The sequence below is a fragment of the Monopterus albus genome, unplaced genomic scaffold, assembly GCF_001952655.1.
Source record: "Monopterus albus unplaced genomic scaffold, M_albus_1.0 scaffold349.1, whole genome shotgun sequence".
Lineage (NCBI taxonomy): Eukaryota > Metazoa > Chordata > Actinopteri > Synbranchiformes > Synbranchidae > Monopterus > Monopterus albus.
In genome coordinates this window covers 15,876-30,923 of record NW_018128229.1, presented here as the reverse complement: position 1 = coordinate 30,923, position 15,048 = coordinate 15,876, and the positions used below count along the sequence as shown (strand labels likewise).

The 15,048-nt window shown below is 45.8% G+C and overlaps 2 protein-coding genes and 1 long non-coding RNA gene across 3 annotated transcripts; 1 reads left to right on the top strand and 2 right to left on the bottom strand.

The window, feature by feature from the left end:
• Nucleotides 1–5: 5 nt before the first annotated feature.
• LOC109974805 (cadherin-23) lies at nucleotides 6–9,390 on the bottom strand (the record flags this gene model as incomplete). Its single annotated transcript, XM_020625208.1, has 14 exons — nucleotides 9,354–9,390; nucleotides 9,122–9,223; nucleotides 8,371–8,544; nucleotides 7,535–7,663; nucleotides 7,087–7,242; nucleotides 6,474–6,730; nucleotides 5,914–5,929; nucleotides 4,173–5,534; nucleotides 3,450–3,575; nucleotides 2,373–2,624; nucleotides 2,194–2,292; nucleotides 1,007–1,179; nucleotides 644–795; nucleotides 6–118 (listed from the first exon to the last, which is right to left on the bottom strand). Coding segments are annotated over exons 1-14 (3,120 nt in total), but the record flags the coding sequence as incomplete, so codon positions are not given.
• Nucleotides 9,391–9,415: 25 nt separating this feature from the next.
• On the top strand, nucleotides 9,416–14,681 carry LOC109974807 (uncharacterized). The gene is made up of 6 exons (XR_002277027.1): nucleotides 9,416–9,669; nucleotides 9,748–10,079; nucleotides 10,394–10,479; nucleotides 11,582–11,686; nucleotides 11,917–12,956; nucleotides 13,781–14,681. It is a non-coding gene; the product is annotated as an uncharacterized LOC109974807 (long non-coding RNA).
• Nucleotides 9,761–11,583, bottom strand: LOC109974806 (calsyntenin-1-like). The gene is made up of 4 exons (XM_020625209.1): nucleotides 11,462–11,583; nucleotides 11,294–11,383; nucleotides 10,495–10,581; nucleotides 9,761–9,931 (listed from the first exon to the last, which is right to left on the bottom strand). Exons 1-4 carry the CDS (start codon nucleotides 11,480–11,482, stop codon nucleotides 9,779–9,781), a joined length of 351 nt encoding a protein of 116 aa, XP_020480865.1. The 5' UTR covers nucleotides 11,483–11,583; the 3' UTR covers nucleotides 9,761–9,778.
• Nucleotides 14,682–15,048: the final 367 nt, after the last annotated feature.

Genomic DNA, 15,048 nt, shown 5'->3' with positions numbered 1-15,048 from the left:
ACCCCCCCCACCACCGCCCCCGCCGGCTGGTTCTCAGGTAGGCTGAAGTTGTAGGCGGGGCTGAGGAAGCCCACGCCCTCCACCAGACTGGCGACCCTCAGACACACCACTACACGGGCTGCAGGGAAATAAGGCACAGTCAGCACACACCCCAATAGGCTGTTGGCTGTTTCTAAACACTGTTGTTTCCAGGAAAACCCTCTGGACCACATGCACCGATGACATGGGCAGCGTGAGCACGTTAAGTACCACAGTAGTGTAGAACGTTTAAGTTTTAGGTTCCGTATGTTGCTGAAAGGTCGGATGCTAATTCTCTTACAGGACCATTATACACAGGCTGAAAATTTAAAACAGCATTTCTGCACAAAGACAGTGGAAATAAACGGAGTGTATTTACTCCACCGGACCAATGTGACAGCTGGGTGTGGTGGAGGTTATGGGATCATCTTGTGACACAGGGCGCAGCGTTGTGCTGAAGGAATGAGTTAGAATTAGCTTGAACTTGTGCAGCTGTAACACTAAAAGCTAAAGCATTAGAAAACTCAAATGTCCATCTGAGCACACACCAGAGTGGCGGTGCGACAAGGAAACAACACCTTCGCTTTCATTTTCTACAGAGCCCTCCACTTCCTGTCAGACCGACCTGTGGAGTTCAGAGGAGGCCGACCGTGGTCTTTGGCCATGGCTGTCAGCTCCAGTGTGGTGTCCTCTGTGACATCAGCAAGGTCAGAGGTCAGGGTCACTGCCCCGGTCTCATTGTTCAGGGCCAAGTACGGAGAACTTCCGCTACTGAAGCTGCAACAGCAGAGGAAAGAGAAACGCTTTCAACACCTAAACACAAACACCACAACAATAAACTGACCATCAAACCACTGCATCATCATGAAAACACATTGTTCAGTGAAGTTTCATCACAACACCGTCGGCGAGATGTGGCGTGTTCATAAGACACAAACTTAAAATGCCACTGTCAGCAGCGTGCAGGCTGCGAGACGTCACCACTGACCTGTAGCTGATGAGCGAGTTGTCCCCGGCGTCTCTGTCGGTGGCGGACAGCGTCAGCAGCAGCCTCCCCTCCTCAGCGTCTCTCAGCAGGATGCTGCTGACGTAGCTGCTGGAGCTGAACTCAGGCCTGTTGTCGTTGACGTCAAGGAGGCGCACGGTGACGGTGGTGAAGTTCTGGTGCATGAGATTCAGTTTAATAGAGAACTGGGTCATTCATTAAATGTTTTAAGTTAAAATGTTCTGCCTCCAGGACTCTGTCAGCGAGGCTGTGAATACGGGCCTCGAAGAGCATCGAGACACAAAGAAGGCAGAGGAGAAACAGGAAGTTCCAGGGGAGGTTGGAGAGGACGAAGGAATCATCATTAAAATGCTTTGGCAGAATGCTTAGAAAGTTAAGCTTTTAATAAGTAAAGATAATCAGAAAATGATTTGTGTGTTTTGTTTGACCTAATCATTAGTGAATGTGTTAAATAAAATGTGAAATGGTTGTATTGAAAGGACGGGGAAACTGATTTTACATCTAACAGAGTGAAGAGGAGGTAGACAAACATCCCTAAAATGAGGAACTGCAAAGGTTCGTGTCTCCTGCCACACAGAAGAGACACACACCATATTGAGGAAAAGGTTTGACTGATAATTGTTTGATCAATGTCTAATCAATGATAATCAATGTTTAGTCAAAGTAAAGTATTCAAAATATAAAGATTTAAGTTCTGATTTTAAAGCATTGATGGTTTTGTGTGATTCTGATTGTTCTGTTAAAAAGCAATGATGAATTTTGATATTTCAGTCAGATGTGAGTTTCTTGTATTTTGGGAAATGCTTGTTCCTCTTTTTCCTTCTTGCCATGATTCAAACTTTCACAAGAGAAAAGAATTTTTCAAATAAAAATCAGAGCTCATCCGGTTCAATCCTCAAAACTCTCAAAGAGAGAAATGGGACTAATTCAGATAAACATCTTTGTTTTTAGGTGTTGGTAACATTTCCTGTCAACAACTGATGCCAATAAAGCACCAACCAGTTTGAACCAGTTGGGGTGTAATGGGCTGTACTGGTGGGCTCACGTTTTAAACTTTCAAACACATTTGTCATTTCCATGACCAAGCTGCTGTTTTGTCGCTGTAATCCACCGGATCAAAAACAACACCCACAGTATTTATGCCTCAGGAGCCTGCGTCCGTCTCTCACCTCTCTCTGTGGGCTTCCTTTGTCCGAGGCCTTCACGAGCAGCTCGTACGTGTCCCTGCTCTCCCGGTCGAGAGCTCCGACAGCCAGCAACGTCCCGTCCTGCAACGCCACACATGACCTCAGAGTTGGAGCGCAGACACAACATAGGCTGAAAAAAAACTCCCCTCTCCTGGCCTCACCTCTCTGAATCTGAAGAGCGGGAGCGAGGAGGCGAGTGAGAGCGTGACCTCTCCGTTGAGGCCGAGGTCAGCGTCTGTGGGCACGATGGTGGAAATCTCTCCTGGAGCTTCCTCTGAGTAGTCGCCCTCAGGGATCAGCAGGGGCTCTGCGATGCTCGGAAACTGCGGGGCGTTGTCGTTATAGTCCAGGACAGTGATGTTGAGCTGGGCCGTGGCTCTCAGACCGTCAGTGACCTGATCCACGGCCACGACCTGAGTACAGACATACAAAGCCTCATGAGGTCAGCTGAGAACATGGACAGTCTTACTTCACTTCTGTTCCATAGAAACAACAGGTTTTCCTTCCTCAGGTTGTTGTATGGGGCGATTTCTCTCTGGCACAGCACCAGTTGTCAAAACCTTACAGAGGGATCTGTCGTTTCTACTTTGTAATAAATTCAAAATGTTCTACTGTGGGGCAGCAGAGTGTACAAGTGGTTAGCGCTGTCGCCTCACAGCAAAAAAGGTTTGAGCCCCGGCCGACCCGAGGCCTTTCTATGTGGAGTCTGCATGTTCTCCCTGTGTGGGTTCTCCCCGGTTTCCTCCCACAGTCCAAAGACATGCAGCTCAGGTTGACTGCCCAGCGTAACGTAACATATCAGAGGTGGATGTGCCTGTACACGACAGTAAATGATGGATAGTGGCAGTAGAGGTGTGTTATATTTGTCCTTACATAAGAGTTTTGTAGTGTAAAAGAACAATGTTCACTTCTTCATACGTTTATTTTACCCCGCTCCCTCTGCCCCGTCTCTTTATTTACATCACGACAGTATTTTAGTGTCTGTCACAGCAAGTTGAGATTTTTCTTCTCTTTCTATCAGAATCAATGTTATACAAGATTAAACTCCAAAGTTTTAAAGCTTATGAAACTAAAACAACTCCACAGCTCTAGTGATTTGTAGAATACACATTGTTTTTACACAAGAAGAAACACAGTTACATTTTAAAATAAATGCTGTGCACATCGTTAGATTTGTCTCGTGCCCTAACCTCTTCATTTAACAAAACCCATCCCGTGGCGTAACACAATGTTTGTACCTGTAATATGTAGCTGTCCTTTGTCTCTCTGTCCAGGGCGGCGTCCTTCCTCAGGGAGACCACACCTTGTTTGTTAATGTCAAAGGTGTCGTTGTTGTAGAGGAAGTAGCCGTTGGAGAATCCACCCTGAAGAAGAAGATAAGGTTGAAGTGCCTTAAATCTCAGCCAGAGTTAATGATCTGCAGTGGAATAACAGCAGGTACTGAGGCGACGGGTAATAAAGTGGCATCAGGGCCGTGATTATAAAGCAGCGGTGCAAAGGTCCGAACTGTAACAGGGCTCGTCTCATCCATGTTGTCCAGAAAGTCTTCTGTTTTATTGGTTTCAGTGAAATGTGGCCGACTGGTGCAGGCCTGAATTAAACTGTCCACTATGTGGCCGCCAGGTCCTGAACTGGAAAGTCAAAAACCAGCTTTCTCTTCTGGTTGAAGACGAATCTGGCACCAAACGTTTCTTCTTCCAAACTTTACCCAATGAGAAAGTTATTTGTTTTCTGTCCCACTCGTTCTTTTAGGTGCCACTTATTTGGCCGTTACTCCTGAAGACCACATGGTCATAACTCCTGCCCATGAGCAACGTTGTAAAAAGTTATTTGGATTACAAATCAATACATGGATCTATCATTAAAACCAAAATACAGTGAGCAGCTCTGGTGGAGGAAGGTCACAGAGCTGCAGCTGTGACATCTGGTAAAACATCTGTGCGCAGCTGTGCACCACTCACCTCGTCCCTGTCAGTGACCTCCAGTGTCAGGATGGACGCCGCGCTGGCCAGGTTCTCGGGCACGGCCACATCGTAGCGTTCCTTACTGAACTCAGGTGGGTTGTTGTTCACGTCCTGCACCCACACCACCACAGAGCTGTTCCCAACCAGAGAGGGCGTCCCCCCATCAGAGGCCTGAACCTCCAGCCTGTACACCTTCACCTGGCTGTAGTCCAGAGGCTGGACCAGACGCAGAGTCCCGCTGGAGGAGTCCAGCTCGAACACAGCCGGGTCTGACGAGGGACTCTGCTGGACAAGGCTGTAGCTGACTCTCCCGTTGGCTCCGTCATCGGGGTCTACGGCTGACAATGTGAGCAGGACTGTACCCACTGGCTTTGTCTCCAGGACTTTAACTTCGTCCTCGGCCTTAGGGAACCTAGGGACGTTATCGTTGACGTCGGACACCTGGACCAGCAGGGTGGCCGTGGCCGACCTGGCCGGGCGGCCCTGGTCCTCGGCCACCACCTGCAGGTCGTACTGCGCCTGCGTCTCCCTGTCGAGAGCAGCATCCACACGCACCATCCCTGACACGGGGTCGATAGAGAAGCTCCCGCCTCCTCCTCTCAGCGAGTATCTGATGTCCTGGTTGAAGCCGCTGTCTTTGTCTGTGGCTGGAACTGCGGTGACATTGGATCCCGGCTCTGCGTCCTCTGGGACTGATCTTGTGACAGAACTGGAGGCAAAGACGGGACTGTTGTCGTTGATGTCCGTGACGTGAACCTTCACGACCGTGATGTCACTGTTGAGCTCGTCAGTGATGACGATCTCCACGGAGTAGTTGTGAGGGGCCTCGTCGTAGTCGAGCTTCACCTTGGTGGTGAGTTCACCTTCGGGGGAGATGGAGAACTTGTCTGGTTCCGTTTTAACGCTCAACGTCACAGCATCAGCTGAGAGGAAGCGAACCTGAAACCACAAAGATAACGGGATGTATACGGTGACTGGCTTGATGTGGACAACCTGAACACGTCTGTGCACGGAGAAACTTACCCTGACAATCACAACCCCAGGGTCCTGCTCTTCTTCTATGGTGCCACGGTAGTCTTTCTCTAAAAACTGAGGTTTTGAGTTACCGGGAGCACGAATGTTCACCAGGGCCGAGGAGAAGCGGGACACGACGCCCCCTAGAGGAGAGGTGGAGAAGGACATCATTAATGACAGATCTTTTACCTTCCTTCTGTCCAGGCTCAGGTGGTTGCCTGTATTCTGGGAGCAGCTTCCACCGTCGACGTGCCTCTGCTTCATCACAATAACACCACCACAGTTACCTCTATATCTGCTGTAAGGCTTTTCACACCAGACACAGGCCTCAGTATGCCTCAGCAGCTAGGTCGCCCACCGAGTCGTCTGATCACATCTGAAGTTAAAGTGTTCATATCTGATCCAAATGGTCACACTCACAATGAACCGACTCCTGGCTGCATCCCACTGTTTCCTGAAGTGACGGATCCTACAAATGGGGGTTTCAATGCACTCCTCCCTCTTTAAAGGCATCCATACTGCGTCGCCTGGGTCTGGGGTTATGCTCAGAGTAATTTTGTGAAAAATGATTTTTATACCTCCATATTTCTACACTGCATACACCGGCTGTGACTGCTGGATCGTCACGTCTGTCCATTTACAAAAACTGTCAGGCAAAGCTTCCTCTGGTTGGAAAGGAGGCTTCCAGATGTTGTTCTGTGATACGACAACGTGTGAAGCTTACCGAGATCTTTAGAGTTCTGTTAGCCCAGAGCTTTTACATCTGTGGACAAGATCACTGGCAATAAAATGTGTTTTCTCATGTTAAAGCACTTTGAATTGCTGCTGTGTGAAACTATCCTCTACACAGGAAACTGGACTTTTACCTCAGTCAAAGCTCTACGAATCACATCTGTGGGTTTTAATCAGCGGTGGCTTTAACTTTGTTCAGGTTCACCAGGGCTAAGGAACAGAGATGTAAAAATCATTTTTGAAAGATGAAAGTAAATATGGTCGAGAGCTGAATCAAATGAAGGTGTGTGTCTGTGATTGGAAAGAGCCTGATGACAAGTCTGTGGTCATTAAGCATTTGATACTGACAAGGCTGTTGATGTGACTCCACTGATCAGGTGGAGCAGTTAAAAGGTTCAGTCCACATAGGAAATGATTCTGCCCTGACAGAACTTAACTGGCAGGTTGCTGGTTTTTACTGTGGGCCAGGATTTGTTCCATACATGTGGCTTAAAAAGTTTTTGGAGTTGATTGGCTCTTGTAGAATAAATCACATAACAATGATTTGTTCACAGTGAGGAAGTGATTCTTGACTTTAATGATTGATTGGTTTTGGCAGGCAACACTGAGAAAACCTGTTTGGATCTACCATCTCGGGCCGTTATGTAGAGCGGGAACTCCAAAATCCTGTTCTCCACCAGGGGAATGGTTTTAGCCAGCAAGATGTTTCCAGTGCTTTCATTGACTGAGAAGTAGCCGTCGTCGTCCCCAAAGTCAATAGAGTATTTGATTTGCCCATTTACATCAGCATCCGGATCCTCTGCCTGAACCTTTGGGGCAAATTTTAACAAATCATTGTCTTAAAAATGTCAAATGAAAAAGACAAAGTTACACATTGTCAGCATAAAAATAAGTCAGAAGGGTTTGGATACAGATGTTCAACATGGTGGCGGGACCCTTGAACAGTGTGGGGATTTATTTTATGATGCGACTAGTTAAATATTTCTGGGTCAGTTACTGAAGTGAGTCATCAGCAGTACTGTGTAACGAGAACGCCACAGTGTTGGGACACAAGTTAAACACTGGGACAACAAACATCTACACAGACCTTATGATGTGATGGCAACAAGACTTACATCACTATCAGAACAACAGCTGACTTGGCAGAACTCCTGGAACCACTCACCTGGACCAGCGACATTCCCACCGTCTGGTTTGCAAACACCTTTCCCTCGTACTTTTTCCTGGAGAACATAGGACTGTTGTCGTTCTCATCCAGGAGAGTTACACTGACGTTTGCTGTTGCAACGTTGTTGGGTGGATCCGTCTCCCTCGCTTTGATCTTGTCATTAACAAGAGAGCAGCATTTACGTTGTGTGTGCAGTGCGATCAGGTGCAGAGACAACAGCGTCTTTTAATAGTTAAATGTCTAATTTACCATAGTGGTCAACACACCAAGCCTCTACTGGCATTCTCTGTAGAACAGCAACTTCACATTTTTAAAGAAAACATTTATTTTGCATATCAGAAGAAAAGTCTGGTGACATTCTGTATTTTCCATCTTGTCCATAGATTCCACAAAAGGCCCAAACTAAAGCGCCCATGAAACCCATCAACAGTGGTCATGTTTTCACCTGAAACGTGAAGATCTCAGTGGTCTCCCTGTCCAGAGCCGCGGAGTCATTCACCCGCACCGTCCCATCAGGGCTGATAGAGAAAGGAGTGGATTCTGGCAGGACCTGCAAAGTTCCCTCAAACCCTCCCTGGGAAAGCGATTAAACAAGAAATGTGGTCTGGGTTAGAGTCGCTGCTGCTGAACAGTACGCTCGTGTGAGGAAAGCTCTTCATTATCTGTTTGTAGGTCAAGAATGACATTTACACCGAGATCCCGCGCTGCTGCCAACGTCGCCAACCTGCAGCGTCTGTGTGTGCACCGTTCAGACCAAGATAAGTGCAGCATAATCACGAGCCAGCCTGTGAATTCATTCTGTACTAGAGGTGTGAAGTGACGTCGCTCTGCGTCAATTGTGACGGAAATTGTGAGGTAGTGTAGATGTAGCTTTGGTGGCTCTTCAAGCTTCAAGTCCAAAGACATGCAGCTTAGGTTGGCTGGCGACTCTAAACTGCCAATAGGAGTGAGTGTGAGGGTTGGTGTTAGTCTACATGTCAGCCCTGTGACAGACTGGCCACCTGTCCAGGGTGGACCCCGCCTCTCGCCCTGTGACAGACTGGGATTGGCTCCAGCCCCCCCGCGACCCTCTTCAGCATAAGCTGTATAGATAATGTATGGATGGAATAACTGTAATCAACATGTTCGTGACATCAGGATGTTTTGTCCTATAAGCTAGACGTCGGCTGCCGGCTCACCCTGTCTACACAGTGTCCCCTTCGTGTCTGTAACAAGGCAATAAAATAGTCAGAATCACAGAAACCATCTCTGGTATATTCAGTGGTTTTAAATCAGGCGTACCTGGTCCGGGTCAGTGACGAGGGCTCTGAACAAAACGACACTAACAGGAGAGTTTTCCAAGAGAGATACCGAGTAGATGGGCAGCTCAAACTCTGGAGCGTTGTCGTTCTCATCCTCAACAGTGACGAACACCATAGCATCAGCTGTCTTCGAACCGTCATCTGTCTGGGCCGCCTGCAAATCATGAGGGAGAAAATATTATAGATGGTCACTGGTTTAGAGTAACTCATGTTGCTTTAGTCTTTCTGAGGAAATCCAGACGAAGGTTGTGTGTTGATGTGCACTGCGCATCCAGGTGTCTGAGGTCACGTTGTCATTCAGTTGGTATAAACCGACCGGATGTTGCAGACAGTCCAGTATAAGCATTAGGGAGCAGTTACTGATGCAGTCAAGTTATATAGTATGTACAACGTAGTACATTCACTTTGCAGTACTCGGTTTAGTAAACGAACCAATAACAAACTGGTGTGACAGCGGTGACCTCTGGTTGCAGAAACATCAGTCCCACTGTTCTCTGGCTAAATAAAAGCCTGGTGTGTGGCTCTGCTGTCAGTTTGGGTTCAGAGGTCGTGGTTCCTTTGTGCCCAGGGACGAGCTGCTTTCTAATGATGGTGCTACTGTGTTCATGCTGCTGCCAGTCACAAAGAAACGTAACCAGATTTCATGTGTGTGTTTCCAAGCAGTGACACCCTAACTCGCTTCATTCTGATGTTCCACTGTGATCGGTGAGGGCACATTAAAACATCAGTACCTTGATGCTGACAGAGACCACGCCGCTGTCCATCTCCTCCCTGTCCAGGGCGGTCACCACAGTCAGAACGCCACTGTCTGAGTCGATGTTGAAGTTTCTCTGGTACTTGTCAGGAGACACTAAACACGGATACTATTAATTCATTTGTTTCTAAAACTTAAAGCTGAATTCAAAGCTTTAAATTCTTATTTACCTGCACTGATGCTGTACGTCACCCTCACGTTGATACCAGTGTCTCCATCCTGGGCCTTTATCGCCTCTGGTTGGATGGTGTGGAATGACCCAGCCTGAAAAACATTACGTTGAAGGGACCTGGATTCAGATTCTACTATATTCAAATGCAAAACAGTCAAAATGACTGTGTCTGTAGCAATAAAAGTATTTCATGATGGGAAACATCAAACTGGTCTCAGAGATGAGCCACAATCGACGCACTCTGGACCGACTGTGCACCTGGCCGACACCGTGACAGCGAAGTCTTGTGGTGGTAAACCTGGGAGACTCACCTGATTCTCTGGAATGGAGGCCTGGTACAGGCTGTGGCTGAAGTAAGGATTCAGGTTGTCAAAGTCCTCCACATTAATCTGAATGCTGGCTGTGTCATTTAACCCCTCGTTATCCTGCAGGAAACAAAGACGGTGCAGGTTACCTGAGGATTCACACCACACACTGATGGTGTTCTGAGTCTTTACATTGACTTGCCTGAGCTGTCACAGTGAAGTTGTACTGCTGGACTATATTGTAGTTCAAGCGTCTCTTCAAAATAAAAGCCCCTACGCTGTTCACCGTGAAGTCTTCTGAAGCCGGCACCTATTGAAGGAGAGTGACCATCACATTTCCATATAAGATACTGGTTCTTATCACAACAGTGACTCCATGTCATTTATCCAGCCCCATTAGGTGGAGACTGGAATGTTTTAATCCTAAATATATAATATACAGTCGTCTGCAAAACCAGGTAAGTATGACAACACTGACATTCACAGCTTTATTAGCCTTTGTATCTCTTCAGGCTTAATTTTGTTGTTACCGTTATGTCTGGTGGCTTATGAATTCAATGATACCCAACTAACAAGTACTGCTTATTTAAACTATTTTTATTTTTAACAATATTTTTACAATAAAGAAGGTAAACGTTAGTTGGACAGCTCTGATCTCTTGTGGTGTTGGACTGAAAGTGTTTCTGTGTTAATGCTGCGTTTTTAAGCTGGTTTCACAATTTGCTAGTGTTTTATGTATGTAAAGTGTTTGTCTCTGCTTGTGTATTTGCAGGTGCGTTCTTCAGCTGTGGCGTCCCGAGCTCTGCAGCACCAGTCACCAGTTTCCCCATACAAGATGCCCAGAGGAAATAGATCATGGTTAGATCATCTTACAATGGAATATGTCACAATGTTGTTTGCTGAGGAGCTGTCTCCGTCCACAGCCTTCACCCGAAGAACTTCGGAGTCCACACGTTGTGCCTGAAAGAGCAAAAGGCTGAGTGACGTGCATGTAAATGTATACATCAATGTTCTGGACTTTCTTCAAGTAAAGCTGAACGTGATCGCAGTATTTGTGACTACAATCATTTCCTCACAATCATTCAAACATCAGATACTTCTGGCAGCATTTTGGGTAAGAGGCTTGTAGTCGGGTTAGCCAATGAGAAGTAGGCAAGGTGACACTAGTGCTAACATTAGTCTGGAGTCAGCTCGGCCAGGTAGAGGTATAAAAAGGTGAAACAAACATTTTCAATTTCATTTTTTCTTGCAAAAAGACCTAAAATCCCACCGGATCCTTGGAAATTAGCTTCTGCTCCACATGCCTTTTCTTATTAGAGGGTTTGTATCCCTTCACATGAGGTTTCAGCAGTTACAGGGTCTGGTACACAACAAACCAAACAGCAATATTCACTTAATCTTCACACCATCAAATGTTAGTGCTGAATCCTTATCAGATATTTTGTCTAGGTCTCATCATTCAAACTGGTTTTGATCCATTTCACCCAGAACCAAACTGTCACGCTGATAGAAAAAAGACGTCTCCGTGTTTCATTTGCAATCCGAGTATGTAAAGTGTGATAGAAACAACAGCGGTGGCTTTGGCTTCCCCAGAGATTCTGATTACTCTGTGGCTCAGACCATTAACCTGCTTCCACAGCAGCAGAGGCCCAGGAGGTCTGCAGCGACCCACCTCTGACACTGTGGCGTCGTAGTGTTTCTGTGTGAACACCGGGCTGTTGTCGTTGAGGTCGTTGAGTTTAAGCGTCCGAGTGTTGTTGTACTGTGAAGACAAAAATATCACTTCAAATGTTTTATAATGTTGACTACTGCTGCATAGAGACGTGGCTATTTCACCCACCTTAATAAGGCCGTCGCACATGACAGAGTAGTACAAGACGTTGTCGCTCTGTAAGACACAGACTTACACAACTTAGTGCACAACTGAAACTGAAGTGTTACTGTCCCTCCTCCTCCTCAGCTCAGCAAAAACACAGTCAGCCCAAGCACAAAGAGAGAATTCTGTACTGAAGACGAACTTTGGAAGACACCAGCTCCGACCTCCGAAGCCTCATCTTAGCTGCAGGTGAGTGATTTTACACAAAGGAAACTGGATTTTCTGCCCGTCTCTCACACTGAAGTCTGTCTTCAACAAGGCCAATGACACTGACCCACAACTCAGTGCACAAAGAAACAAGTGAGCCATCATCATTTTAAGAACATTTTTTAACAGAAAGGTGAATTTATCTTTCAGTAGAACAAAAGCACTTTTGTTAAAGCTACAGTTTGTAACTTTTTCAAACCTTTTTGTTGTAGAAATCTGTTCCAAAATGTGGGGACGAGCTGTCTCAGCCTCCTGGGACCCAGACTCATCGACCAGTGCAGAAACATTCACTTCTAAAAGGTTTTGAACACGACTCTGGCAAATAAGATGGACATGGAAACCCGGTGCCATATACAATGGGTCTCTAACAGACTGAATCACGATGCAGATTTCAGTGGAGGCGTCCTGATAAGATGCCCGAACCACCTCATCTGGCTCCTTTCAAAGTGAAGGAGCAGCGGTTCTACTCCGAGTCCCTTCTGGATGTCCAAGCTCCACACCCTGTCTCTAAGGCTAACTCTGGTCTCCCTACAGAGAAAACTAATTTCAGCCACTTGTATTCATGGTGTTATTCCTTCAGTCACTACCCACAGCTCGTGGCCATAGGTGAGGGTTGGAGCGTAGACTGGAAGAGGAGGAGGAGGAGGAGAAGGAGCTTTGCCTTTCAGCTCAGCTCCTTCTTCACCATGACATTCTGGTACAATGTCTGCATTGCTGCTGATGCTGTCCCTCACCGCCCGTCAGTCTCACTCATGAACAAGATGATGCTTAAGTATCTTAAACATAACCATAAAAAACCTTAATCCTGCTGTAGCTGCTCTGAGAAGCTACTGAAGTGCATCAGCAGGTACTGTGGGGTGAACTAATGAGATATTCTGTATATTCTCGTTTCAATAGAAAACAATCAAAGTACTGAAATGTATTTGCTGCACATCAGCAGTATATAAACGTTGTTTCTCGGAGCCAGGTTTGCACAGACTCACAGCTGCCAGTGCGTCAGCGTCCAGTGGCTTCGTGGTGCGAACTGTGGCGGCGGTGTCTCCGAGCGTGAAGCTCAGCTCCAGAAACTCCAGGTGGGCGGGGAAGATGTTGGGCACCAGCTTCACACCGCTTCCTGCTGTGATCCCACTCACCAACTCCACATCGCCTGCAGCATCGTGGCAGCAGAACGAGAAGGAAAAACCAAAATCAGCATCATTTTGACATTTGATGGACAAGTGTTGTATTCCAGCATCTCCAAGACCACAAACAGGTATTCAACAGGAACCAGGATTCAGAGACGGTGATAAGTTTGGACAGTTATAAATGTACCTTATTAAATCTGAAACCACTTTTAATTAAACACTACATTTTCCAGTATAATGTTATAAATGTTCCACTAGTAATGAAGAAAGTTGCAGAGTGACTTTAGATTAATCTGACTTTGCAACCTGCAGATTAGAAGGGAGCCTGTATCCACCTTACCTGTATACCCTTCATCCACTACTCCCAGATCTAGAGTCCCACCACCATTACAATCTATTGTTGAAGTCCCTTTAGAAAGAGAGAGAAATACAAGTGAATGGAGAGTAGTCACATAATGGAGGCTGAACTAAAGAACAAAAACCACTTCCTCCTTCACCTTCACCTGTAAAGAATGTCTGGGTTTGATGTGCCACGGTCCAATGTTCACGTTGCACATTTATAACCACGGTACATTTATCACGGGCAATTTGGCCATGTCCTGATAGTTTGCAAAGCTACGTTTTCAAAGTTGTTTCCCCAAAACTGTTGGTTAAATACTTTCAGTGGTCAAAAATCCAAAGTTGAGTGACATCGAAGCTTGTTTACTCCCGTCCAATCAGCTCATAACACCGGCCTTTGGAGCACTACGGCTCAAAGCGGTCTGACCACAGATTAGTGACATTTGACCTTTTGGTGGATGAATGGTTGAACAAAACACTACAGAAGCAGAAGACTCTGTCCAACTGCTGACTAATCAACAGCCTTCAACACATCATTTTCTTCATTCGTTATACGTCACATTTGTCCATTTTTTATGTCCATTTAATCTGTTCTGGCTCCACTCACCTATAGGAACTCCGCTGACGACACACCCACAGACTGAGAAGATGAAGAGGAGACTGCTCCGAACCAAACCATTGAGCTCCATATCAGCTCAAACTTGGAAACCCACACTGGATGGATCACCTGAATCACAGGTGTTAAGAAGCGTCTGCAGTTTACTTTGCCCTCCTTCCCTGCAATCACCTTTTATGGCAGGTTATAAAGTCATCCACCGATGATACACTGAGCTGAAGAGCAGGGCCAAGTCCAAGTTTCATTTCTGGTGAAACAGACGTGTGTGAACGAGCAATGTGGACTAAATCTAGCTATTGATAAAACTCTGCTGCACGTTCACATTTCAGAGAATTCTGACTTTGTACCTTTCATATTTTCCTTGGGGTGTCGTGTTCAGACTTTTTGAGGGGACACGAGTCTCACAAGTCTGTCGTCATTCATTTGTCATTTACTAAATTTAATTCATCTACACAACAATCCGTTTGTTCTTCAATTTATACATGTGAACCTATTACTGATCGGGGGGTAAGAGACACAAGTTCCTGGGCATCAGTCTGTCGTCTCGACTTCATGAAAACGTTTTGAATGACATTTGTAATTAGATACCAGGCCTAGATTTACAGGCTTAGATTTTCCTCCCAGTAGAGTCCAAAAAACAATAAATGCAGCTTTAAACTGTTCACGGGGCCATAACATCAAACTCACCATCTGAAAAATCAAAAGACATGTTTGTCTTTTCACTGCACAGTAATGGCAACAGAAACACATCTGACTGGTTCCTCCGACATGTACCTGCTGTGCCATCGACTGTCTGCAGCTCCTCCTACACTGACAGACTGAAGGTGCATTAATCCTCAAACTGACCTTCAGACCTTGATTGATTGATTGATTGATTGATTCTTTCAAACATGCAGAACAGAACAAATGACAGCAACACACACATAATTACACATATCCAACCAATGCCAATCCAAAATCAGTTTGCTTACACCTATTACATGTTTGAATGGAGTAGGAAGAAGTCAGACTTATCCAGTCCTACCCCATAACATCATATTATACAAAAATTTCATGCATCATTGGCTGCAAGCAAGTATCTCTACATAGATAAAACAGTGTTTCCTTAATGCCTTCTCGAATAAATCTTATTCTTGCATGTATCTTGAATGACACATACATTTATATTTATATTTAAACTCCTCAATTCTAGTACTATTTTTCATGTCCACACTTAAATTATTCCATAGTTTTACCCCACTTATGGAAATACAGAATCTTTTTTT

Coding starts and splice junctions, on each gene's coding strand:
- LOC109974806 (XM_020625209.1), bottom strand. CDS start 11,482: ATGTGCGACGGCCTTATTAAG. Junction 10,582..11,293: donor ACGACGCCACAGTGTCAGAG/GTGGGTCGCTGC, acceptor TTGCTCTTTCAG/GCACAACGTGTGGACTCCGA. Junction 9,932..10,494: donor ACATTGTGACATATTCCATT/GTAAGATGATCT, acceptor CTCCTTCAATAG/GTGCCGGCTTCAGAAGACTT.